This window comes from Siphateles boraxobius, unplaced genomic scaffold (assembly GCF_051911475.1).
Source record: "Siphateles boraxobius isolate OS27281-9 unplaced genomic scaffold, OSU_SipBor_1 50, whole genome shotgun sequence".
Taxonomy (NCBI): Eukaryota; Metazoa; Chordata; class Actinopteri; order Cypriniformes; family Leuciscidae; genus Siphateles; species Siphateles boraxobius.
In genome coordinates, this window is record NW_027509142.1 from 1,198,206 (window position 1) to 1,225,462 (window position 27,257).

The 27,257-nt window shown below is 37.9% G+C and overlaps 3 protein-coding genes across 12 annotated transcripts in view; 1 reads left to right on the top strand and 2 right to left on the bottom strand.

Annotated features, from left to right (window-relative positions):
• mitfb (melanocyte inducing transcription factor b) overlaps nucleotides 1-12,627 on the top strand; it is a 58,242-nt gene extending 45,615 nt beyond the window's left edge. For 4 of the 9 annotated variants that reach the window (XM_077204689.1, XM_077204690.1, XM_077204691.1 and 1 more), the window contains exon 10: nucleotides 8,015-12,627. In XM_077204689.1, the coding sequence (XP_077060804.1) occupies nucleotides 8,015-8,425 (411 nt within the window). In that variant the 3' untranslated portion in view covers nucleotides 8,426-12,627. Of the gene's footprint in view, nucleotides 1-3,549; nucleotides 5,802-8,014 lie in introns of those variants that run through there. The other 5 variants (XM_077204693.1, XM_077204694.1, XM_077204695.1 and 2 more) reach the window with 2 other exon arrangements.
• Nucleotides 12,616-18,283, bottom strand: LOC143712709 (2-epi-5-epi-valiolone synthase). Of its 2 annotated transcripts, none has more exons than XM_077204698.1 (5): nucleotides 18,048-18,283; nucleotides 15,703-16,336; nucleotides 14,640-14,873; nucleotides 14,303-14,555; nucleotides 12,616-12,811 (listed from the first exon to the last, which is right to left on the bottom strand). In XM_077204698.1, exons 1-5 carry the CDS (start codon nucleotides 18,182-18,184, stop codon nucleotides 12,702-12,704), a joined length of 1,368 nt encoding a protein of 455 aa, XP_077060813.1. In that variant the 5' UTR covers nucleotides 18,185-18,283; the 3' UTR covers nucleotides 12,616-12,701. The 2 variants fall into 2 exon arrangements, with proteins under 2 accessions (XP_077060813.1, XP_077060814.1); XM_077204699.1 differs by having other exon boundaries at nucleotides 14,640-14,831; nucleotides 18,048-18,252.
• A 403-nt stretch (nucleotides 18,284-18,686) lies between these two features.
• Nucleotides 18,687-26,330, bottom strand: LOC143712669 (myoD family inhibitor domain-containing protein 2-like). The gene is made up of 3 exons (XM_077204605.1): nucleotides 26,019-26,330; nucleotides 21,246-22,015; nucleotides 18,687-20,049 (listed from the first exon to the last, which is right to left on the bottom strand). Exons 1-2 carry the CDS (start codon nucleotides 26,221-26,223, stop codon nucleotides 21,756-21,758), a joined length of 465 nt encoding a protein of 154 aa, XP_077060720.1. The 5' UTR covers nucleotides 26,224-26,330; the 3' UTR covers nucleotides 18,687-20,049; nucleotides 21,246-21,755.
• Nucleotides 26,331-27,257: the final 927 nt, after the last annotated feature.

Below are 27,257 nucleotides of genomic sequence, written 5' to 3' on the forward strand. Positions count from 1 at the left end.
TATAAAGCCCTCCTCGCCAATGAACCCTCAGCAGAACCTCCTCCTCTACACACACTCACTCTTCATCACCTCCATCAGTCTGATCCAGAGTCAGTCCAATATAAAGCCCTCCTCGCCAATGAAAGCTCAGCAGAACCTCCTCCTCTACACACACTCACTCTTCATCACCTCCATCAGTCTGATCCAGAGTCAGTCCAATATAAAGCCCTCCTCGCCAATGAAAGCTCAGCAGAACCTCCTCCTCTACACACACTCACTCTTCATCACCTCCATCAGTCTGATCCAGAGTCAGTCCAATATAAAGCCCTCCTCGCCAATGAAAGCTCAGCAGAACCTCCTCCTCTACACACACTCACTCTTCATCACCTCCATCAGTCTGATCCAGAGTCAGTCCAATATAAAGCCCTCCTCGCCAATGAAAGCTCAGCAGAACCTCCTCCTCTACACACACACTCGCTCTTCATCACCTCCGTCAGACTACACCCCCCGCTGACCACAGCTACAGCCCCAAAACTATTGTTAAAGAAATACACACACATCTAAAAGACACCTATGATGAGTCACTAAAAGCACATTTTGACCTCCAGAATAAACTCCAATGTTACTCGACCATCAATAGAACCACTAAATTGGCCAGTTATCTATTTATTATACATTTTAAAGAAAGACAAATCCTCTCCAAATACAGATTAAGTGACCATGATCTAGAGATAGAGAGAGGAAGACATAGAGAAACATGAAGAGAGAGAGAGCAGAGGATCTGTAGACACTGTGATCTACAGCACATAGAGGATGAGGAACACTTTCTGCTCATATGTACTAAATACACCGATATAAGAGAAACTTTTCTGCCCAAATTTGAAACCTTGATTCTGTCATTCTATGAACTGAGTGACACTGAAAAAATGTCCTTCTTACTTGGAGAAGATGATAATACAGCTGCACTAGCGGCTAAATATGTGCATAACGCCAGAGACAGATAATTCTCTAGAGTGATCAAATGTATTTATTTATCTATTTATTAAGATAGATTGTGTTTATTTATCTATCTATTTATAATGCTACATATGAGATGATTTATACATATATGTTTACTGTTTGTTTTATTATTTATATATAATATGTTGATGCTTTGGCAACATTGTGTTACACAGTCATGCTAATAAAGCTGATTTGAAAATTTAATTGAAAATTGAAATTGAAAATTGAGAGAGAGAGAGAGATTTAAGTTTATGAAAATTATTTATGAACAATATTTTATATAAAATATAAAATTTTATAAAACATGTTGAACTCTAAAACTGCTAGAAAATCAAAGCCATGCATCTAAACAAGTCGTGTTCCAAATTTGAGAAAGTCTTGTCAACAGAATGAAAGCCTATTAACAAAGATAGCATAATTTTATAGTTAAATGGCCCTGGAATTAAAAATTGCAGTTTTAATGGGTTTCAATGGGGACATTTTTGTCTTTAAGATCCTGAGTAGAACTGTTTTGTGTACCTAGTGCAAAATAATTGTTTTTTTTAGTTTTTTTTGTAAAGGAAATAAAATTCCAATAAAAATACACACCTGTGCCAAAATGTATGCAGTTGCATATCTGGGCAAAATTATAAAAAATCTAAACTGAAGAAGACAAAATGTCCATAAGGTCGCACAAGGGTTAAGTGTTCCTAAATGAAAGTTATTTACAATCAAATAAAATTTTATTATAGTTAAAAATAGTATTAAATTAAATTAGCTGAAATTAGAAGAGCTTTTTTTTTTAAAACAATTAAGTACATCTTTATTTCATAATTCTATTTTTTTTTATTTTTTTTTTATATGGTTAGTGTACTGCCGAATGTACTGACAAGCATTTATGGTAAACTAAAATATACTTTAATGTAATTTCTATTGAAACTTGTATGAAAATCATCTTTATTTGTAATTGCATGTGCTGTCAATTTAATGCGTTTATTTAATTAATTAGTTATGGAAAAATAACATGTTAAAATAATTTAGACCAACTCTCCCGCCCCAGACCTATGTAGCTAATCATTTACATTTCATTCAGGCAACAACTCACTGTGTGATGGAGCCTATAGAATTCAGTTAGAATTCAAGATATCAGTGCAAAAATTCCCCTGTATGAGTTTTTGTCTGACATAGTTAAGCAATATCACACGAGTAACAAGCACAATATCACACGAGTAACAAGCACAATATCACACGAGTAACAAGCACAATATCACACGAGAAACAAGCACAATATCACACGAGTGCTGTTTTTATTCTGAATAGCACAAATTTTATACATTTAATTCATTCATCCTTATATGTGACCCTGGATCACAAAACCAGTCTTAAGTAGCATGGGTATATTTGGGCAAAAATCATGAATTTTTCTTTTTATGCCAAAAATAGTTAGGATATTAAGTAAATATCATGTTCCATGAAGATATTTTGTAAATTTCCTACCGTAAATATATAAAATATTTATTTTTGTGAGTTAATGAAGCACAATCGCGAACATAAATGGACAACTTTAAAGGCGATTTTCTCAATGTTTAGATTTTTTTGCACCCTCAGATTCCAGATTTTCAAATAGTTGTATCTCGGCCAAATAGTGTCCTATCCTAACAAACCATACATCAATGGAAAGCTTATTTGTTCAGCTTTCATGTGATGTATAAATCTCAATTGCAAAAAAATGACCCATGTGACTGGTTTTGTCATCCAGGGTCACATATGACCTTCTTGGGTCATAGGGCTGGAGCCTATCCCAGTTTCTTAGTCCAGAGGCAGGGGAAAGCACCCTGGACAGATGGACAGTCCATCACAGGGAAATCACACACACACACTCACACACACAGGCAATTTTAACCAGCATGTCCTCGGACTGTGGGGGAAACCGGAGCACCCGGAGAAAAGATTTTATTCAACAGTTCAATAAATAAGAAGTTAATATTATGGTACATTTTAGACACAATACTGTCCGTTTTTTTCAACAAAAATATTACCCATGATGCCAGAACTGAACTGTCGTGCGTCTCAGAGCAACACTTAGCGGTGTTTCGTTTCTGAATTAATCCACGTTTTGAGCGAATCAGTCGGGTGAACCAATGATCCGATGGCCCATTCATAAAGAGAGTCATTAGGTGTGTTCAACTTGAAATGGTGCTGGGCAGAGTGAACGGTATGTGACCTCAAAGTACCGTGAGAGAGCGATTCGAGAGCATACAGAGCCTCTTTAATCGCTCTCACGGTACTTTGATGCCATAGACTGATCGTTCTGTGCAGCGCCGCTTCAAGACGAACACACTTAATGACTTCATTCCTGAATGAATCAGCCGTTTGAACAAATCGAAGGAATGAATGATTCAATGACTTACTCATTTAGATATTTACCGCCACTTACTGGCAGTTTTAGTTCCTTATCTTAAGTATCATTTCATTAAAAAAAATATTTCATATTTTGGGGATAGTTTGCCCAAAAATTATAATTCTGTTTATTTACATTTATTCACTCTCGTGTCGTCTTATACATGTATGACTTTCTTTCTTTTGCAGAACATAGAAGATTTTATGAAGAATGTTGGTAACCAAAACTGTTTTTGTCTGTAAATATATCTAAATATCAATTCAGATGCAGCTTCTGAAAAAATAAATCATGGCAGTTGTAGCCTAAAAGTTTGTGTAATAAATTCTATGTTGAACTAAATAAAATATTTCTTTCTAAAGCTACATTTTGTAAAGTCTATTTGATGCTTTTCTCATTTAAAACAATAATGACTTTAAATTATTTTTTGCGATTAGTTAGATTAATTAATCGGCACATCATATAATTAATTAGATGAAAAAATGTAATCGCTTGACGACCCTAATAATTAAACATTTGTATGAATGAAGTTGCAATTTAGTACATTTAAAATATATAAACTTTAAATATGGAATAACAAACTACGGTTAAAATTATAATCAAGTACTTTACATGTGCTTTACTATGTTAGTCAACACATCAAAATAAGCGCACTTCTCATGAAAAAAGGTTATTAAAACATAATGATTTAAAGGCTCAATATGTAAGATTTGTGGATTCAAATATCCAAAAACGCCTAGAACAATGTTATATATTTTGTTGACGCGTGTACTTACATTTTCACAAATGTTTCTAACAATGTTTAAATCCAGAGAAATCATCTATTTTAACCAGTGTAACTGTCAGTGTCATTGCACCGCATTGTCTGCGTTACCCTTCATTTCCAGTTTTACTTTCGTAGAAACCATGGAAACACAAAAAAACGTTTGAATATATTATCTTTTACTAGACAGTGTCAACAAATGTATGGATACCTTTAATCGGCAGAAAAACTAATCATCGATATATACTAGCTCAACTTGAAAATTCTTATTGTTTTGAATCTCTTGATTTACAGAGTAACATATTTGTGCCTCAGAGACAACACTATTCTGTCAAGTGGCTAATATAGCGTAATCAGAAAGAGCTTTATTTGTAGTAACAGTAATACAGCATTTTCTCCACCATACAATATATTTAAAAATTAATTGCATGCAATTTCGAAACACAAGTCGTCATCTTTTATTAATATGATATTCTAATATCGATCTAGCTTACTGCAATGTGTATGGCAACGCAACCAAATACAGAAACGCGCTGCAAATACTCACAACGCAACCAAATACCAAAACGTGTTGCAAATACAGAAATGCGCTGCAAATACTCACAACGAAACCAAATACAGAAGTGAGCTGCCAATACTCACAACACAACCAAATACAGAAACGAGCTGCCAATACTCACAACACAACCAAATACAGAAACGAGCTGCCAATACTCACAACGAAACCAAATACAGAAGTGAGCTGCCAATACTCACAACACAACCAAATACAGAAACGAGCTGCCAATACTCACAACACAACCAAATACAGAAACGAGCTGCCAATACTCACAACACAACCAAATACAGAAACGAGCTGCCAATACTCACAACACAACCAAATACAGAAGTGAGCTGCCAATACTCACAACACAACCAAATACAGAAACGAGCTGCCAATACTCACAACACAACCAAATACAGAAACGAGCTGCCAATACTCACAACACAACCAAATACAGAAACGAGCTGCCAATACTCACAACGAAACCAAATACAGAAGTGAGCTGCCAATACTCACAACACAACCAAATACAGAAACGTACTGCAAATACTCACAACGAAACCAAATACAGAAACGTACTGCAAATACTCACAACGAAACCAAATACAGAAGTGAGCTGCCAATACTCACAAAACAACCAAATACAGAAACGTGCTGCAAATACTCACAACACAACCAAATACAGAAACATGCAGCAAATACTCACAACGCAACCAAATACAGAAATGTGTTGCAAATACTCACAACACAACCATATACAGAAACATGCAGCAAATACTCACAACGCAACCAAATACAGAAACGTGCTGCAAATACTCACAACACAACCAAATACAGAAACGTGCTGCAAATACTCACAACACAACCAAATACAGAAACATGCAGCAAATACTCACAACGCAACCAAATACAGAAATGTGTTGCAAATACTCACAACACAACCATATACAGAAACATGCAGCAAATACTCACAACACAACCAAATACAGAAACGTGCTGCAAATACTCACAACACAACCAAATACAGAAACATGCAGCAAATACTCACAACGCAACCAAATACAGAAACGAGCTGCAAATACTCACAACACAACCAAATACAGAAACGTGCTGCAAATACTCACAACACTACCAAATACAGAAACAAGCTGCAAATACTCACAACACAACCAAATACAGATACGAGCTGCAAATACTCGCAACACAACCAAATACAGAAACGTGCTGCAAATACTCACAACACAACCAAATACACATACGAGCTGCAAATACTCACAACACAACCAAATACAGAAACGAGCTTCAAATACTCACAACACAACCTAATACAGAAACGTGCTGCAAATACTCACAACACAACCAAATACAGAAACGAGCTTCAAATACTCACAACACAACCAAATACAGAAACGTGCTGCAAATACTCACAACACAACCAAATACAGAAACGTGCTGCAAATACTCACAACACAACCAAATACAGAAACGAGCTGCAAATACTCACAACACAACCAAATACAGATACGAGCTGCAAATACTCACAACACAACCAAATACAGAAACGAGCTTCAAATACTCACAACCTAATACAGAAACGTGCTGCAAATACTCACAACACAACCAAATACAGAAACGAGCTTCAAATACTCACAACACAACCAAATACAGAAACGAGCTTCAAATACTCACAACACAACCTAATACAGAAACGTGCTGCAAATACTCACAACACAACCAAATACAGAAACGTGCTTCAAATACTCACAACACAACCAAATACAGAAACGAGCTGCAAATACTCACAACACAACCAAATACAGATACGAGCTGCAAATACTCACAACACAACCAAATACAGAAACGAGCTTCAAATACTCACAACCTAATACAGAAACGTGCTGCAAATACTCACAACCAAATACAGAAACGAGCTTCAAAATACTCACAACACAACCAAATACAGAAACGAGCTTCAAATACTCACAACACAACCAAATACAGAAACGTACTGCAAATACTCACAACACAACCAAATACAGAAACGTGCTGCAAATACTCACAACACAACCAAATACAGAAACGTACTGCAAATACTCACAACGCAACCAAACACAGAAACGAGCTTCAAATACTCACAACCTAATACAGAAACGTGCTGCAAATACTCACAACACAACCAAATACAGAAACGAGCTTCAAATACTCACAACACAACCAAATACAGAAACGTGCTGCAAATACTCACAACACAACCAAATACAGAAACGTGCTGCAAATACTCACAACGCAACCAAATACAGAAACGTGCTGCAAATACTCACAACACAACCAAATACAGAAACGAGCTGCAAATACTCACAACACAACCAAATACAGAAACGAGCTGCAAATACTCACAACACAACCAAATACAGAAACGAGCTGCAAATACTCACAACACAACCAAATACAGAAACGAGCTTCAAATACTCACAACCTAATACAGAAACGTGCTGCAAATACTCACAACACAACCAAATACTCACAACACAACCAAATACAGAAACGAGCTTCAAATACTCACAACACAACCAAATACAGAAACGTACTGCAAATACTCACAACGCAACCAAATACAGAAACGTGCTGCAAATACTCACAACACAACCAAATACAGAAACGAGCTTCAAATACTCACAACCTAATACAGAAACGTGCTGCAAATACTCACAACACAACCAAATACAGAAACGAGCTTCAAATACTCACAACCAAATACAGAAACATGCAGCAAATAATCACAACACAACCAAATACAGAAACGTGCTGCAAATACTCACAACGCAACCAAATACAGAAAGGGTTATTGCTGCTCTCGCTGCTCTTATCCATGCTCGGCTGCATGGATGCGCAGGGAGTTCTTTCCCAGAACCATACCACCAATCCAAACTATATGCTAATGGTAATTCATATTTGATGATAGTGGTTATGACAGAAACTCACAACGTGACCAAATACAGAAGTGAACTGCAAATACTCAACGCATATACAGTACAATTAAGAATCATGATGTTAAAATAAACAAAATTGTGAGTTGTGAGTATTTGCAATGCGTTTCTTTATTTGGTTGCGTTGCACATATGTTGTTAAATTAGGATGTTTTCTTAATTTGCTGGTGTATTATCTATTTGCATGTGTTTTCTTCAGTTTCTTCAGTGCATTGAGCTCTCTTGGCCACCGTAGATATTCCATAAAAAATATGAATAGTCAGTTTTGATTTCATTGTGGCTGTAAGATTTCACTAAAGTTAATTACACTTTATGTTACAGTTAATGTTTTGTTGTCTGTCCATTGCTTAATGTTAATCCAGGAGTTGGAAATGCAGGCTCGTGCTCATGGTCTGGCCATCGCCTCGTCTTCACTCTGTCCATCAGATCTAGCAGCCCGGGGCATAAAACAGGAGACGGTCCTGGGGGACTGCAGCCAGGACATGTACCCTCACACGCACCCCTCTTGCCCTGGCATGGGCCGCTCCAGTACCCTAGACCTTAACGACGGTACAATCACCTTTAACGACTCCCACGGTACAGGCTCTAGCGCTTCTGCTGACGCAGGGACTTATGGTCTTATTTCTAAGGCAAATGCCGCTAAACTTGACGACATCCTGATGGACGACACATTGTCGTCTGTAGCAACAAGCGACCCACTTCTCACCTCCGTCTCACCCAGAGCCGCGAATGACGGAAGCCGTAAGGCCAGTGTGAACATGGAGGAAAACTAGCATGTTTGTTAGAACAGTGAAAACCTTAATCTTTTGGGGCCGCTGGTCAATGCGTTTTTCCAATAACGCAACTGATGCTTTGGATTGCTAAAGAGGAAGCACGGCCTGTTTTGTCAAGTGCAAAGTAATATTATTTTTTATGTTTACACTTTATTTTATTGTATTTTAACCGTATCCCACTTTTGTCTATCCAAAATTCATTGTGATATAATAATTCACATTATGCATAATATTACAACAATCAAGGTCAGTATAATAAAATGATTGATTTTGTAACTTGGCATCGGTATATTTAGAATATAATTTAATCAACTTTGGGATAATAGAGTGGTGCAGAGATGACGTCAAACCCATAAGACCAATTTGTCGCTGGTTTCCTCGAGATTTTCCTAAATGTTTTTACAATAGGGTTTTTCAATTTATGAGTAAAATAAGGTAAACATAACTTGAAGATACTTTATTTAAAAATACTATACTTTAAGATACTACTTAAGACGTTTTGTTCTACATGTAAATCACAAACACCCATACGAAAATGCAAAATTTGAAGCTGTTATGTTTATTTTTGAAAACGTACGTTTCTGACAAGTAACTAGATAAGACAGTTTGGGGTGTGAGTGCGTGTGTGCAGTGTACGTTTTTGAGCAAAATGTGCAAGTATCGTCAAGTTATGTTTACCACAGACCTTATTATACTCAAAAATTGGCAAACCCCATAGGAAAATATCAAGGGAACCAGCGGCAAATTAGTTTTCCGGATTCTGACGTCTTTCTTGCACCAATCAATATAAAAGTGCACCTGAATGGTGATTTTGTTTGGGGGGGGGTTGTACAGTAGCATGTTTGTGCACAGTTTAGAAAAAATATTTCTCTTTTATATTTATGTATATCCTTTTAAAGGAATGATTTAAGCATAATGCTTCCCTTTTAACAAATGTAGATAATAGACAACAGTTAATATCTAATGGCCAGCTGCCTAGTAAACACAAGCCCCCATGAAATGCACTTAAAAAGATTAAAAAGAATAATTGAAAATTCTGTTATGTACTCACTCTCATGTTGTCCTAAACTATGATGTAGGTTTTCTGTTAAACATAGATATTTTGAAGAATCGTTATAGTTTTTTATTTACATGTCCATTATGGTAATAAAGAAAATAAATCATAAAATGAGTCCATGCCACTTTTACAAGTTATATGATATCTGTGTGAGAGAAACAGATTGAAATTTAAGCGGATTATAAAAAGCTCCTTTTGTTTTACACAAAAATAACAGCAAACCGGTTTCTGACAATATGAGTGTGAGTACATTTTCCTTTTTCGGTGAAATATTCCTTTAACGTAGCTGAATAAATCTAAATTATAAAACAAACTAATTCATAAATGTCGCACAAAATTCTGTTGAATGTCGTTCTAACATCACTGAATGTTTAAGCAACAGATTAAGCAAATTCTCTAAAAATCGCATCTTCCAGATGAAAACGCATTCAACCATTTGATGTCTAGACAATGTGTGTTTGCTATCAGGATGGTCCAAAACAGCTGACCATAAATTATTAATCAATGCCAATATTCTTTCAGTATTAATTTATTCATGTTTTTGAGAATTTTACTTAGATTTGTTACATTTAATCTTTTAAAGATTTGTGGAATAATCTTTAAATAATACCAATCTATCTAAAGAAATACCAAGTTGGCGCAGGCGAATGGGTCCTTAAGGCAACCTGCTGACAAAAACGTTGTTAACTACACGGCACAAGCTGATTGATTCATGTCGCAACTGCAGCCAATGAGCTTGCTGCTCGACATTTAAATAGTTGGTCAGTATTTGCTGTAGCAGTTTGCAGCTCGCTTTCAAAGTTCCTCTGAAACCCTCCATCTTCCCCAGCTCCCCCTGTATAGATCTGCTTTGTCTGTGTACATACATCTGGTAGTAGCAAGTCTTTGTAATGTGCCAAGCAATAAGCAATATTCAGATTTAACCCAGCAGTTTTCAAAACTGTTCTTGTCATCAAATGCAGTGCCTATATAATTATATAATTATGCAAACGGTTTTCACCTCAAGCATTTCTTAAGATACCCAGATACATTTTAACACAATGCATCGCATGAAATAATCCATAAGAATGTGAAGAAATCTATTTACACATATTTGATGCCTAAGGGAATAATCAAGTAATATTTCAAACTTCAGATCCTATTACCCTTAAAAACGTTTTCATTTTTATCTAACATTTTAATGATTAAATTCTGTCTGAATATGCCATACATTGTAACTAAAATGCTCCAGGTTTTCTGTTGTATTTTTTAATATATATATAATTATGGAGAAAGATCTGTTTTTTTTTATGTTTTGTATTGGCAAAAACACTGGAAGAAAGATCATACCTTGAAAAAAAAAAGCATTTTATATTTTGTTCTAACACTTGTTTGGGTTTTTAAATTCTTACACGGTGTAAATGACTGACTATGTTTGTAATAATAAGCTGTACTGTTACTGTATATTTTTACTGTTTAAAAGTGCTCAACTCAGATGTACTGATGTTTGCCTTTGAGTAGCATCCAATTTGTGCCACTATAATGATCATGTAGATGAAACTATTATGTGTTGTTTCATAGAACTATGCAAAGATAACTTTCAGTTGAGAAATCAACCTGTTTCATGGAAAGATGTTGTAAGAGTTTAGTGTAGGTAACATAGTCAGATCACTGTGAAGTGCCTTATATTACAAGCCTGCAACTTAAAGAAATAGTTCACACCAAAAAAATGAATGTCATAATTTACACATCCTCATCTCATTCCAAACCTGTATGACCTGCAAACAAAAGGAGATGTTTAGCAGAGAGTTCACGCTGCTCTTTTCCACACAGTGTAAGTCAATGGGGACTGGGATTGTTAGTTTCCAAAAAAGGACCGTTAAAACTAAATGTGTATTTAAGTGGCTTTGGAGCACAGCCGGTTAAAAAAGATGGATGACTTGTCTCCACTTCCTCCCACTGCAGAAAAATGAAGCCAAAATATCCCAGAACTGTGATTACCGATTACGCCATTCGTAAATCTTGGGCGTACGTCAGCGTGATGAAAACTTCCTAAAATGACAGAAACCATCTTTGGAAAAAACGTTTGTATGTGTAATTGTCTCACGTCCCATTCGATTTCATGGAGAGGGCGGGATTTATGACTTATACTGCATCGAGCCACCAGGGGGCGATCGAAATGCTTTGGCTTCACTTTTTTAGCGTTGTGTGGAACACTTGGTTTGGAGCAACAGGAGAGTAAGGAAATGATTTTCATCTTTTTCATTTTTGTGTGAACTATCCCTTTAAATGAAGCGTTCTCTTCTATTTATGTGATTTTAGACTTAGTCTTAAACTGTGGAACCCAGCGGTCTCTTATTAGGGTTCATTTAAACTTGGATTCGACTCGAGACTTGATCTGTTTTGTATTCTGGCTTAAACCTGTGGTGTCTTGAAGCACTACTAAACTTAAAAGAATAGTGTATAATATAAATTCCTTTGCCTACTAGACAAACTACTGAAAGTTGTCCTCTGAATGTAATGTTACACAGTGTTGACTACTAAAACGTTGCCAAATTTCAAAGTGAAGTCTAAATATGCAGTGAAACTGTTACGTATCTCATTGTGGATTTATAGCTGGCTGTTGCAATTTTTTTCTGAGCAATAACGCAGACAATCAGGTAACAGGTAAAGCACAAGTCTCCTGTATGAATGCATATGTATCAGTGACGTCAATGAAAGGTGCCTTTAAAACAGGCTTCCATTGAACTTCAACCAAACATCTTTTAATAACAAAATACAGATTGGTCTGTCTTTTATAAAAGTGTCTTGGCTATAGTTAAAGACGTTTTTTGTTTTGTTAATATACTTTTGTATGATATTGTTTAAGCTTAACCAAACATTATTTAAGAAAGGACTTACAATAGCGGGAGATGTAGATTTTTTTGGTTGAATTTATGAAGCATTCATTTCTTATGAATTCAATACTGGAAGACGGCCCACCTGTTGGGAAAGTCACCTTTCACTCAAACTGTTGTTTTGAAACGTGAAACTTCTACTGGGAAGCTTTATGAGGAAAGTAGCTGGTCACTTGTGTGACCATTTCATTGTTGGAATTCAAGCTTGACAAGTGTATTGGGAATGAAAATGTTATAGACATTAAAATAAAACTGAGTGGTTTTCACAATTTCTGGAGTTTTTATTTATGTTATGGTATATTTCATTGTGCATCACAGATGGTTTTTAGGTTTAAGAATACAATCAGGCTGTTCCATTGTGTGATTGTGGTTTCATGGCAGTTTTACAGTGTTCATCACACCATCTCTTGAATGCTCGACACACAATGCTGTCTTCTATGTCATTGAAGATTCCTGTAGGGTATAAAAAACTTTAGATTAACTTTATGTTAATTGTCTTTGACTAATCTTTTGATGCAATGCACTTATTGTGTACATACATGTTTTTATATTGTACTTATGTTTTAAAAAATACATGCATATGTCATTTATTTTGCTATGATTACGCAGTTGACCCTTACCTTTATCTCTTACCCCGCTCTTAAACACCCATACCACCAAACGTGTCCTAACCTTACCCGTGTCCACCTCGACAGCAGCTAAAGTGTTTTTAAATACAACATGGACCCAAAAAGTAAATTGTACTTGCATCAAAAAAATAAGTACATAGTCATGTGAAAAAGAAAGTACACCCTTTTGAATTCTGTGGTTCACATTGTCGTGTAAATGAATGGCCAAAACGCATAAAAAGGTTTCTGTAGGGAGGTGGGTTCCTTTTTCTCCGGTTTTTGAAAGTTAGGGAGGGTAGCTTTTGCCATTTTATTACCTGAATTATGTGTTACTGTTTTGTTAGTTATTTTGGCCTTGCCCCTAAATTTATGTTGCTCCTTATTTTATCTTTTTTTATATAAAAATGTATTTCTTGCACTATGAAAGTGTTTGGGTGTATTGAGAGTGAGAGCGAGGACTCCAGAGATTTTTTTTTAATAACATCCCTGTTATTAGTTACAGGTATCTTTTTTAAAAAAAAATAATTTTTTATTTAGAATAAAACAATTTGTAACAAGTGGGGGCTCGTCCGGGATTTGAACCCGGAACCTCTCATTACAAGCCTATTTTTACCATGATTCGTTTTCTTCCACACCTAAAAGTGCCTGATGATGGTGGTAATGGAGCTAAAGTGTATTCAGGTGGTCTTGCGATCTCAACATGGCAGCTAGGATGAGTAGAATAAAATGGCCGAACATATGACTTTCAATAATACACAAATCTTTTCATCCTCTTCAGTCTACATTGAAGGTGTATTCGGAAGTTATTTAGCAAGCGTTAGCATGGTCTTTGTGTACAGTGGTGTTAGACACTGCACTGCCATCTATTGATGTGGATCAGCAGGATCATTTTATGTATAAATTTCACTGATTGTAGTGAGTTTTAGAGAGCGGTTTATACAATAATTAATTTTCTTACCCGTTCAGCAAAAAAAGAAGAATCTTGGGCATCACTACTCAGGATTTTAACTGTCATCTAATCTTTCCACCTTGTGAAACCGTACTGATTTTTACGCTGTATTTTTTTCTTTGTCAGGTTGAACAGACATTTTTCATCCCCCATTTTCTGGGGACGGTCCTGTATTTTGTGTCCTGTTCCGGCTAAAAGCTGTTCACGGAAATGTTCCTGTTTTACCACAGTCTCAAAACGAGCTTCCTTACCATTCAGGTGACTCTTTACAAAAACTAAATGTATTTCTTAAATGTGTAAAACTTTTTAAATTATCTCCAAACTACTGGATGCACCTTTAATGTTTGAGGGAAAAATTTGTTGCTTTTCTATTTATATTTGACATACTTGCTCTTCCCAGCGCTGTCGGCAGAGGTATTCTCAGAAGTCCACCGGAGTGCTTCAGTCGCTCAGTAAGAGACTTCTGTACTAGATCCAGAGTGCAATCTGAATGCCACACTGGCAGCTCTAGACTCTGCATACACACAATGATACGTCTTTTCTCCTCTTCTGTCAGAAAGCCTTTTTCATGAGCCACATAGACCATGAAGGCCATGTCAATGTTCACTGCTTCTCCATGTAAAAGCGCAGGAAGTACTTTCTGTATCAAAGAAACTCCAGTTAGAATAATTCTAGACTGTGATTCACAATGTGCAACTTTATTTCAAGTCTTAATATGTAGAACCATTTCAAGCTCTGGACTGATGATATGGCCAAAGTCCACCAGCCTGTCCAGGTCATCCTCCCACAGGTTTGGGGCAAGTTCCTCCAGCATGGTTTCAATGGCCAGTCTAGTGGACACACTCGCTGCATCCATATGCACATTTTCATGGATTCTCGGTTGGAACCTTGAGTCCAACAAACATCTGCCCTCCTTCTGCAAAAGTTCAAAGAGTCCTTTGTGTTTCATCAGCGCCATCTGTTGAGGATCACTAGTATTGGTGAAACAAGACCTCAATTAGACTTGCACAATACTGTCAGAATAAACTACCATTCATAAATCTGGGTTCAAATTGTCAAAAAGTACAGACCTCGGTAGCAAGTCAGTACTGCAATTTAAAACATGTGACGATTCCAGCATTTCCCTCTACCATTTTGACCGCTTTTGAATGGATTCTTAAACACCTCTAATTGGCCATTGTGTTGACGGCTCGACATTTAGGTCAGAGACCTATTTGTTGAGCGCGTCAACACAATGGCGAATCAGAGACATATATGTTGAGCACGTCAACACAATGGCCAATCAGAGACATATATGTTGAGCGCCTCAACACAATGCCCAACCAGAGACATATATGTTGAGGGCCTCAACACAATGGCCAATCAGAGACACATATGTTGAGCGCGTCAACACAATGGCCAATCAGAGACATATATGTTGAGCACGTCAACACAATGGCCAATCAGAGACATATATTTTGAGCGCATCAACACAATGGCCCATCAGAGACATATATGTTGAACGCGTCAACACAATGGCCAATCAGAGACATATATGTTGAGCGCGTCAACACAATGGCCAATCAGAAACCTATATGTTGAGTGCATCAACACAATGGCCAATCAGAGGTGTTTAAGAATCCGTTAAACAGCGCTCAAAATGCTAGAAGGGAAATGCTGGTATCATCACATTTTTAAAATAACGAAGTCAGTAGTCGGTAGTTGTCAATAAGATTTTTAAATGTTTTTGACAGACTCATTTTCATGTTAAAAATACATTATAAATGCATTCATTTACAAATGTGTACCTTCAACATCTCAGCCATTCCATTAGAAATATGGCGGCGTGGAAGAGTGCACAGGAAAGTCCTGTCCAGGAACGTTGCCACGGGGGGTATGTAGGACCCTAGTTTATTTTTACAGTTTGCAAAATTGACCCCCGTCTTTGCCCCTACACTGGCATCAATGTAAGCCAACAGAGTTGTAGGGACACGAATATACGGAGTGCGTCTGCGATACAGAGATGCGGCAAGACCCGCGATATCCAGACACACGCCGCCACCAATAGCGATAATGGGCTCCATACGGCGGTCAATTCCAAATTTATGGACCTCCTCCAAGATATTGGTCACGAGTGCCATAGACTTGTTCTCCTCAGTTGTGGGTAAGTGAAGGATCTGGTACGTCACCCCTCTCGCTTCGAAATACGCTGCAACCTGAGAGCCGTAAAGATCATTAACAGTCTCGTCAATCACAATGAATCGCTTCATTACTTTGCTGTTGTTCTTGAGGGCTTGAATCTCCGTAGGGTTGGAGATATGGCCGAACATTAAGGTGTCATTGCTTGCATCCAGAAGCCTCTCACTTTGAATGACTCTATAGGTGAAGACGATAGGACTGACCACTGTCCATGTGACTCCATCTTCTGTGGAAGACTCATAACTGTGGGGACAAGTTATCCATCATTTATTCAGTATTTAAGTATAAGCTGCATATTGCTTAGAAAAAGTGCATTTGCCTTGTGAAAAAAAACATTTCAGGATACTTTTTAGAAGTACTTGTTATGGAAATAATAGCCTACACTTAAAACAATACTTGTGAAATGTATTGTTTACAGGCATTTTATTGCATGCCAATTGCAGTATTAAAGGGGCATTCGGAAACTATTTCAGCTTAATAAAACCGTTTAGAAATCATGTGGATGGTTTAATAACCTGTTCTGGTGAGAATTGTGACTTTCCCCGCTCCCCCCAACGTTCCTAGGCAGAAAACCAACCTTGCAACATGAGGATTAACGTCCCGGTAAGTTGGAAATAGGAAGTCTCGTGAGAAGCGAGAACGAGCGAGAAACACAAACTGCTTTACGGCAATTCGACATAAACACACACCGCCCTCAATTACCCACCTCGGCTAGACATAGCTCCACACGATAAAGTTGGCCAGCTCCAATAATAACAAATGCACATGAGCAGCGGTAGAAAGGGGGAGAAGGGTGCAGCAAGTGAGTTTTTTTTACGACATTGTTGTGAAATATACGCCTCACAGCTGTAGGGGGAGAAAACATGCGACAACAAAAGTGAAAATCAGCGAAGAAATAGCTAGGGCTGCCGAATGCCCCTTTAATCAACATATTAAAATAAGTGAACTTTAAAGTATGACAAAAGAATATTAAAACGTTGATTTTAAATGCACTTTAAAAATTAAAATTTGAAATTATTAGAAATAAGAAACATAATCATGAAAGTGTGTTCTCTTTAAGTACACTTAAGAAGGCTTTTATTTCATTAATATTATATTACATGCAAGTTCATTTTTTTATTTTTTATATATATATCTTTAAGATATGGAGTAGCTATAAAACAAGTTACAAATTCAATACAATTGAGTGCACTTATTTTTCACAAGGGATTGATTGTTGTATATGGTAACACCATGTTTTTTGCTCATATCGTTCACTACTCTTTGTACTATGGTAAAATTGCACCATTGGACATTGTAATACCATATTATTTGAACATATACCTCTGTTTAAAAGGGTTTTGTTTTTTACATATGAACTATGGTAAAAACCATGATTTTGGACATAGTATCATGGTGGTGCCGTGTCATTCTTTGGACTACCTTGCAATACCATGTAAATATGGCATGTGAATATGGTAATCATGGCCTATATTAAGCACCATGGTACCAGCACCAATTGTAAGATACAAAATATATCTATTTGAGAACTGTTGAGAAAAGACTACAGATGGTAGCACACACACACACACACACACACACACACACACACACACACACACACACACACACACACACACACACACACACACACACACACACACACACACACACACACACACACACACACTGTAAACTTGACCTCATTCTTTCCAACTGTAAGGTTAGTTCTTAAAATAGAAAAGCATTCAAACATGAAGTAAACAACTCACTAAAGAATTTAACGTTAACTTATTAAAGACATTATAAACCTCGCTGAGAAATAAGGGATGAAACATGTTTCTTATTCTTTCGTACTTTATTTATATATTTGTATTGCAAAAATTCAAATGCATGAATCAGATGATTATATTGCAGTAGTTCCAGGCTGAGACAGTAACTGAGCACCAGAGTGGTAATTCATTGGTATACTCACATCTTGGCGTCTGACAACCGTCCCTCAGCACACTTACAGTCTTCAGTCTGTCTGCTCCATGTAGAGTCTACATGCACCAATCTGAATTCAGCCACATCATCACAGACACTGTCACTGATTTTTGAAGCATAAGACATATTGAAGGTGAAAAGTCAAAGTTGGCTTCTTGCCGACTCGTACCAAGTGTATAACAGTAACTAAAGCCACTGCTGAGGTGACGGAGAGGGTGGAACTGTAGGCAAACTATAAATAGATTTACATTAAAGGATCTGTATGGAGGGTGACATTGTGGCAGCACTGTCGCCTCACAGCAACAGGTCAAAGAGCAAGAAAAAAAATAATCCTGTGATTATTCTGAGAAAATTCTGTTACAGACGAATAATTCTGTACAAAGTATTGGTACACACCTGCAACACGTAGTGCATAGAGTAGTGGCCAGAAGTGATGTCCGGAGGGAATATGTTTTTTATGAGTGTTCGATTAAAACATCATATATATATATATATATATATATATATATATATATATATATATATATATTAACTAGCTGAGCAACAGCCATTGAATATGAATGCCAACAGATAGCTTTATGTATTGTCACACTTGATGTAATTGGCACACACATTAATGGACAAAGAGTTTTTTACTAAAAAAAAGTTTTTTATTCATGCAGGATAATAAGTTCCATTTCACAGACATTAATGGTTTCCTGTTCACTGACTAAACAGGCCGAGACTGCTGGATCAGTAACATTTGAGGTTTTTGAAGTGCCACCCATATTGCCCTCCAGAGGGCATCAACGTTGACTTTTTACAATTTTTCATAAGTTCTGCAAGGATCACATTTTGAGGGCCAAACCTTTAAATTAGTATCACCCTGGTTACCCCAAATTAAACCCAATAGTATTTTTCCATTGCATTTTAGATTATTGCAGGAAATAAAATCTGTGACAGCGAAAGTTTATGATTCTTACCCATTTTGTCCAAGATAATCTTCAGAACTACAGACAATTATTTATATTTTGGAGCCTAAATCCAACCAAAAGAAGTAAAGAGCTAAAAGTAGGATATATACGGACTACACCGGACTACACTTATACCTTTATAGATTAGTGTTAAAATGAGTTTACCTGTTGATGATGCCTAATGTTCCTGACAGCATCTGCAGTCCCATTTAAATGACCTGCTAAAACCAGATAAACACCAACTTGGCCAGGCTAGGAGACAATCTTGACCAGCTAAAACCAGATAAACGCCAACTTGGACAGGCTAGGAGACCATCTTTATCAGATAAAACCAGATGAACACCAACTTGGACAGGCTAGTAGGAGACCATCTTGACCAGCTAAAACCAGATGAACACCAGCTTGGCCAGGCTAGGAGACCATCTTGACCAGCTAAAACCAGATGAACACCAGCTTGGCCAGGCTAGGAGACCATCTTGACCAGCTAAAACCAGATGAACACCAGCTTGGCCAGGCTAGGAGACCATCTTGGCCAGCTAAAACCAGATAAACACCAACTTGGCCAGACTAAGAGACCATCTTGGCCAGCTAAAACCAGATGAACACCAGCTTGGCCAGGCTAGGAGACAATCTTGACCAGCTAAAACCAGATAAACGCCAACTTGGACAGGCTAGGAGACCATCTTTATCAGATAAAACCAGATGAACACCAACTTGGACAGGCTAGTAGGAGACCATCTTTACCAGATAAAACCAGATAAACACCAACTTGGCAAGGCTAGGAGACCATCTTTACAAGATAAAACCAGATGAACACCAGCTTGGTTACGCTAGGAGACCATCTTGACCAGCTAAAACCAGATGAACACCAGCTTGGCCAGGCTAGGAGACCATCTTGACCAGCTAAAACCAGATAAACACCAACTTGGCCAGACTAGGAGACCATCTTGACCAGATACAACCAGATGAACACCAGCTTGGCCAGGCTAGGAGACCATCTTGACCAGCTAAAACCAGATGAACACCAGCTTGGCCAGGCTAGGAGACCATCTTGGCCAGCTAAAACCAGATAAACACCAACTTGGCCAGACTAAGAGACCATCTTGGCCAGCTAAAACCAGATGAACACCAGCTTGGCCAGGCTAGGAGACAATCTTGACCAGCTAAAACCAGATAAACGCCAACTTGGACAGGCTAGGAGACCATCTTTATCAGATAAAACCAGATGAACACCAACTTGGACAGGCTAGTAGGAGACCATCTTTACCAGATAAAACCAGATAAACACCAACTTGGCAAGGCTAGGAGACCATCTTTACAAGATAAAACCAGATGAACACCAGCTTGGTTACGCTAGGAGACCATCTTGACCAGCTAAAACCAGATGAACACCAGCTTGGCCAGGCTAGGAGACCATCTTGACCAGCTAAAACCAGATAAACACCAACTTGGCCAGACTAGGAGACCATCTTGACCAGATACAACCAGATGAACACCAGCTTGGCCAGGCTAGGAGACAATCTTGACCAGCTAAAACCAGATAAACGCCAACTTGGACAGGCTAGGAGACCATCTTTACCAGATAAAACCAGATAAACACCAACTTGGCCAGGCTAGGAGACCATCTTTACAAGATAAAACCAGATGAACACCAGCTTGGTTACGCTAGGAGACCATCTTGACCAGCTAAAACCAGATGAACACCAGCTTGGTTACGCTAGGAGACCATCTTGACCAGCTAAAACCAGATGAACACCAGCTTTGCCAGGCTATGAGACCATCTTTACAAGATAAAACCAGATGAACACCAGCTTGGTTACGCTAGGAGACCATCTTGACCAGCTAAAACCAGATGAACACCAGCTTGGCCAGGCTATGAGACCATCTTTATCAGATAAAACCAGATGAACACCAGCTTGGTTACGCTAGGAGACCATCTTGACCAGCTAAAACCAGATGAACACCAGCTTGGCCAGGCTATGAGACCATCTTTACAAGATAAAACCAGATGAACACCAGCTTGGTTACGCTAGGAGACCATCTTGACCAGCTAAAACCAGATGAACACCAGCTTGGCCAGGCTATGAGACCATCTTGACCAGCTAAAACCAGATGAACACCAGCTTGGCAAGGCTATGAGACCATCTTTATCAGATAAAACCAGATGAACACCAGCTTGGTTACGCTAGGAGACCATCTTGACCAGCTAAAACCAGATAAACGCCAACTTGGACAGGCTAGGAGACAATCTTTATCAGATAAAACCAGATAAACACCAACTTGGACAGGCTAGGAGACCATCTTGACCAGATAAAACCAGATGAACACCAGCTTGATAAGACTGGGTTGGTACCCTCACACACCACTTTTCATGCTTTACACATGCGTCAAACTTTTCATGTGTAGGTGTGGGTTTTTGTTTGTTTGTTTTTTTGGAGTATTTTTTAGTTTTGTTTATGGATGTGAAAATTATCCTACTTTAGTGAAACTTTTTTTCTTTTATTAAATTGTCATAACTTTGGTCATAAATGAAATTTACTTGGCAAGTGAAAACTCACAAACATATTCTGTCAAAATGAAATGTTGATTTGTTCCTGAAAATGCTGTAACATGCTTTATTTTGTGCATGCTGGCCTCAAACAAAGTGTGACTAATTTTACCCTGGTTTACCAATGGAATCACAAAACATCCTTTGTGAAAAGGACTAATTCAGAGAATAATGGATAATCTCTGTCCTGAATCTATTAGCGGTAGCACACCTCAGATATCTCCATCGCCAGTTCTATTAACTCACTGGCCTCTTGACAGGAGTTCATGAAATTACAGTCAAACTCAATGTTACAGCCGCACCAGTCTTTTCCCTTGGACTGGTCTTCGGAGGTGCTGTAATACTTGTAGGAGGGGAAGCAGCGGATAAACGCCCGCTCACACACATCAGGCATCATGGTGAAGATGTCACAGAAGCGGCAGTAGAGGCAAGCCAGCAGGATGGTGGCGCAGTCATCTGGATAAAAGAAAATTAACTAATTAACCCAGTGAGCCTGACACAAAATAATATTTAGAAATATTTTGTTTATTTCTCTGAAGTTGCTTTGGCTCTGTATTGTATAAAGTGCTATAGAAATAAATGTGACCACTTGACATGTCTAAAATGCATGATTACATCATAGTATCCCAGACAGCAACATAGTGTCGGCACAGATCCGGCCCACATCTGGTATACGGGTGGAATCCACATGCACCAGATGTGGCCCGGATCTGGGCCGACACTATGTTGCTGTCTGGGACAGTACTTTTCGTCATTAACAGATGCATGAATATTTGTAAAATGGCACTTAGCTTTAATAAATATTCTCTAGCATATTCATTTTCAGTACGCTGGTATTTTTGTACATCACTCAAGTTATCATTACCTGAACACTTCTTCTTGCATGCATTATTTATTTTTTAGACATCCATACATCAAGTTAAGTGCAGGCTGCCATAAACTGTAAAACTAAGATGCTCTAATTACACTGAAACCGGCACGAAAATCAGCCATTTCGGGATGTTATGAAAGCTGAAATGAGAGAAGCCCAAAACATACATTTCAACCTTTCATCAGCACATAATTCCCCAGAATTATGATTATGGCACATGTGGCCATGCTAGCCACTTTGCACTGAATCAGACTAATGCCACATTGCAAAACCTTATAGACAGGAGCTCTCTATAGGTAATTATATTAAGGGCTGTTTGAGCAGAAATGGAGCACATAATGCACAGCTGGGAGAAATAAGTGGTCACCCACAGACATTAATGTAACAGTATACATTCCCCATGGGAGTTTGTGAAACAGAGCGACCCGAATAGAGTTTCACTACATGGGATGAGCATACAATAGTCAGAGAATAATTTTTTAATATATCTCAAAGTACAGGTTTATGGTCATGTATCTTGCATAAGGCTCTGTCACTGATGGAGTGTTTCAGCATCTGAGTGTCGGTGTAAGTGCTCATAAAAGTGCACTTCTCTCTGCATGAGAGCTGCAAGCGCATCAAATGAACATGTTAACAAGTGTGTTTGGGACTGAGTGATACTTATACGGGTGTTGAAACTACAGGATTTACAGTAAAGTAACAGCAACCAAAACTGACCATAGCCATGTCGTTTCTGAAGAACAATGTTTCTGAAACAAACTAATAAATAGACCAATGTTTCAGGCTTTATAATAATATGTAAACAATTTTTTTAAAAACAGTAAAACATCAATGGACCATTATTTTAAGAAACACTTTACATTTCCAAAAACATTTATTCGATCAAAAATACTGTCATTTTCTAAAATATTAATATTTATGTATAACTTGAAATATGTTTTCAATTTTAATATGTTTAAATGTAATTTATTCCTGTGATTGATTTTCAGCATCATTACTCCAGTCTTCGGTGTCACATGATCCTTCGGAAATCATGAATAGGATGACTTGATGCTCAAGAAACATTTCTTGTTATTTTGTATTATTATAATTATTTATTATAGTCTTGTAATAATGTCATGTGTCTTTGCTGAATAAATCCAAAATTTTTAAACAGTAATTACAGTAGAAATATTCACTCATCAGCCACTTTATTAGCTACTAATAATTCAGCTGCTCGTTACAGCAAATTTCTAATCAGCCAATCACATGACAGCAACTCAATGCATTTACGCATGTAGACATGATCAAGACGATCCGCTGAAGTTCAAACTGAGCATCAGAATGAGGAAGAAAGGGGATTTAAGTGACTTTGAATGTGGCCTGGTTGTTGGTGCCAGACGGGCTGGTCTGAGTATTTCAGAAACTGATGATCTACTGGATTTTCTAGCACAACCATCTCTAGGGTTTACAGAGAACGGTCTGAAAAAGAGAAAATTTATGTTGTGAATTCAGGCTCCTGGTGCTGTAATGGTGTGTAGGATTTTATCTTGGCACACTTTGAGCCTCTTAGTACTAATTGAGCATCGATTAAACACCACAGCTGACCTGAGTATTGTTGCTGACCATGTCCATCCCTTTATGACCCCAGTGTATCATCTTCTGATACTTCCAGCAGGATAACACACACACACACACACACACACACACACACACACACACACACACACACACACACACACACACACACACACACACACACACACACACACACACACACACCCCTAATAAAGTGGTCGGTGTGAATTATTTATTGATATTTAATAAACCTACTATAAATGTGCTGAAATTATAATTGGCCATTTGTAAAACTTAAAAAGAAGTAACTGCTATTCATTCAAATCTTTGCAACCGTTACTTTTAAATTTGACCAATTTTATATTATCAATTTGTTTAAATCAATATTTTATAAAATTTTCCTGATTAAGTAATTTTTTTAATCTATTTATCTTCAATTAGACATTTCGTTTAATTGATTTTAGTTACTTCGTTGATTTACAGTATGAATTTCTCAAATTACTATTAAGTGGCACACATGGTCCTCTGAAAACTGTCTAGATCCTAGGGGTGTAACGGTACACAGAAGTCACGGCTCGGTGTATACCTCAGTTTCGGGGTCACGGTTCGATATTGCATAAAATAAAATTGTTGATTTGTTATTCTAATTGATAGATTGACCTAAGATTGACCTAAGTGGAAAAATGCAACTGGCGTTTTTAAACGTATTGGTTTGATTATCGTCATGTGCGTAGCCTAAGCTGTCATTGTCTTTGCACGTGAGAGTTCATTAACATGCGGTGACAATGGCGGACGCACAAAATTCAATATTACGCTTCTTCAAGAAACTCAGCGTATAGACTACTAGCTATGGAAGGCCAGAAGGGCCAAAACGTGTGAAACTGTCGTGTAAATACGTGTCTACATGACAGTTTCACACGTTTTGGCCCTTCTGGCCTTCCATAGCTAGCAAGCTCTTGCATGCATCTGAACTCTTGGGCCCAGTCCCAATTCCCATACTATCCGTCCTAAATAGTATTCGAAAATAGAATTAGTACGTCCCAAATCGTAGTATGTTGAAATGAGTGTTCCAAAGATACCCGGATGGTCTACTATTTCCGGTCAGAATCTGAAATGTAGATCGATGCGCACGCTAACGGCTAATATTGTCCACAACCCATCGCGTGTTGGAATTCGGTTAGAACTACAAACACGAGTGAAAAGTGTTAAAAAACTACAGACATGGAGGACGAGCGAGTCCGGCGGTTGTGTAGAGAGGCTTAGATAACGGGTTTGAGTGATTAATTATCAATATCTAACCTGACGGAAATGTATTTATTCAACGTTTTCTACATTATATTGCATCTGCAGCAGCATTGTGAACTTTTGTAAAGATACAATTAGCCATTACCTTTTAAATGCATCATTATATTGCAAACACATGAGGAGAGTCTCACATGAAAGACCCACGACGAAACGGTAGGAAATCAAATTAGATTGAATGGAGGATTTTAACTGCGACAAGATGATTGACAGGGCAGTTTATGGTGACAGGATCCACGCGACAGATCTGTCCGTTAAAGATGAAATGATAGTATGTCCCAAAGCTTGCCTAGTCTTTTGCTACATACTCAAAAGTATGTACTTTTTCATCACAAAAAGAGTACATACTTTTAGGTCGTAGTATAAGTAGGCGAATTGGAACTGGGCCATGCTTTGGGTTGGTGCGTAGATTGTCTCTTCTTCTGCTGCTCTTCTTCCCTGTGTGGTTAGCAAACAGTGTTGCATTACCGTGAGCGCCCCCTTCTGGCCTGGAGTGTGGATCGCCTGTGACTGTATTCATCGTCAGACTGAACGCACCGAACCGTGACGGTTCAGGACAAATAAATGTACCGTTACGCCCCTACTAGATCATCTTCACAATTAAAGCACACTTGACTTACACAGGCATAAACTACATCAGCATTAGGGAGAATACAGTTAAAAGTTAAAGCATCCAGGATAACTTCTACACACTGGACACATGTAAACAGAGAAGTATTGACGCTGTACCTGCAGTGTCCGGCTGATAGGACTCGAGGGAGGTGAAGGTGCTGCTCTCAGCGCTGGGCTTTCCACGCGAACAGAGCGAAGCACTGGACCCGACCCACTCGCTGTCCCCCGAGGACACCATGGACACGGGCTCCTCTTCATGGTCCACATCTGTCTCTGAGATGGTGCTCAACCGTCTCACCCCGCTAACCACAGCTTCACTCATTCTGCATCCAGGATCAGTGGACCAGAACAAATATCACAGCAGATTTAGCAAAGGGACATGCTTATGCTAGACATGCAGTGCATGCGGGAGGGAAAAAAGCGTACTCTACCTCCAGTGATTCCAGTAGCCCTGCCTCCTGATATGAGTCTATTATCCCTGAGGAAAAAATGAGCTACACACTTCAGTCTGATCTGAGCTTAACACGTGCCAGATTCATCCAATAGTTTGGCTTTAATATCTTCAACTATCAACAAAACAAGATGTTATCCCTAAGAATCTGCAGGGTATAAATTGCAATAGGAGCAAAAATGCGACTGACTTGAGTGTGAGAATGAAGATGTGAATGGAATATCTTTGCAATAACCTGTACTGAATAAATTATTAAACGCCATCCACATTCAATGAGTCCCTGGATAGTTTCCAGCGTGGCTGCAGTTCCATTAGTGTTGTGATACTCTTAAAAACAATTGTTGAAAGTCTTGGTTTTGTCTCGGTCTCCACCGCATTTTGTACTTGGTCTTGTCTCGGTCTCAGACTAAGAGGATTCAGGATTTCATCTCAAGACCACAAATGCAATGGTCTGATTTATTTGTTAACATCATTACTGTAAAACGTACTGCTTAAAATTCAATCAATAATTTATCATTTATTTCTAATGTGATTTATTTTGTTACCGGGTTCAAAATCAATGCTGGATTGTCTCAAAAAAGTAAAATGCCCACAAATTCAAGATATGATTGCAAAAAAGTACATCTTTATATCACTAGCGTAGACAGAAAAGCGTCTCTGGGTGTGCATAGGAAAAACTGAGTGTGGAACATTTATTGTCAGATTAATGTGGAAAAAAACAACAACCCGGCGTATCACTAACTTTACAGAATAGACATGTAAAGCTGATGTGTAAAAATATACTCAGACTCGCCACATAACTATAATACTAGGCCTATATAAAATATAACTCAGGGCTCAACATTACCTAAGGCTTTTCCTTCGAATCCTTCAAAAAAGTAAATCGGACATTCACTTGTCCAAGT

What these genes read in the sequence shown, in the direction of transcription:
- LOC143712709 (XM_077204698.1), bottom strand. Translation starts at nt 18,184, where the DNA reads ATGTCTTATGCTTCAAAAATCAGTGACAGTGTCTGTGATGATGTGGCT. An exon ending in GAATGGCTGAGATGTTGAAG is followed by an intron (nt 14,874 to 15,702) that starts GTACACATTTGT and finishes GATCCTCAACAG; the next exon opens with ATGGCGCTGATGAAACACAA. An exon ending in TCAGTCCAGAGCTTGAAATG is followed by an intron (nt 14,556 to 14,639) that starts GTTCTACATATT and finishes TCTTTGATACAG; the next exon opens with AAAGTACTTCCTGCGCTTTT.
- LOC143712669 (XM_077204605.1), bottom strand. Translation starts at nt 26,223, where the DNA reads ATGAGTGAAGCTGTGGTTAGCGGGGTGAGACGGTTGAGCACCATCTCA. An exon ending in CTATCAGCCGGACACTGCAG is followed by an intron (nt 22,016 to 26,018) that starts GTACAGCGTCAA and finishes TCTTTTATCCAG; the next exon opens with ATGACTGCGCCACCATCCTG.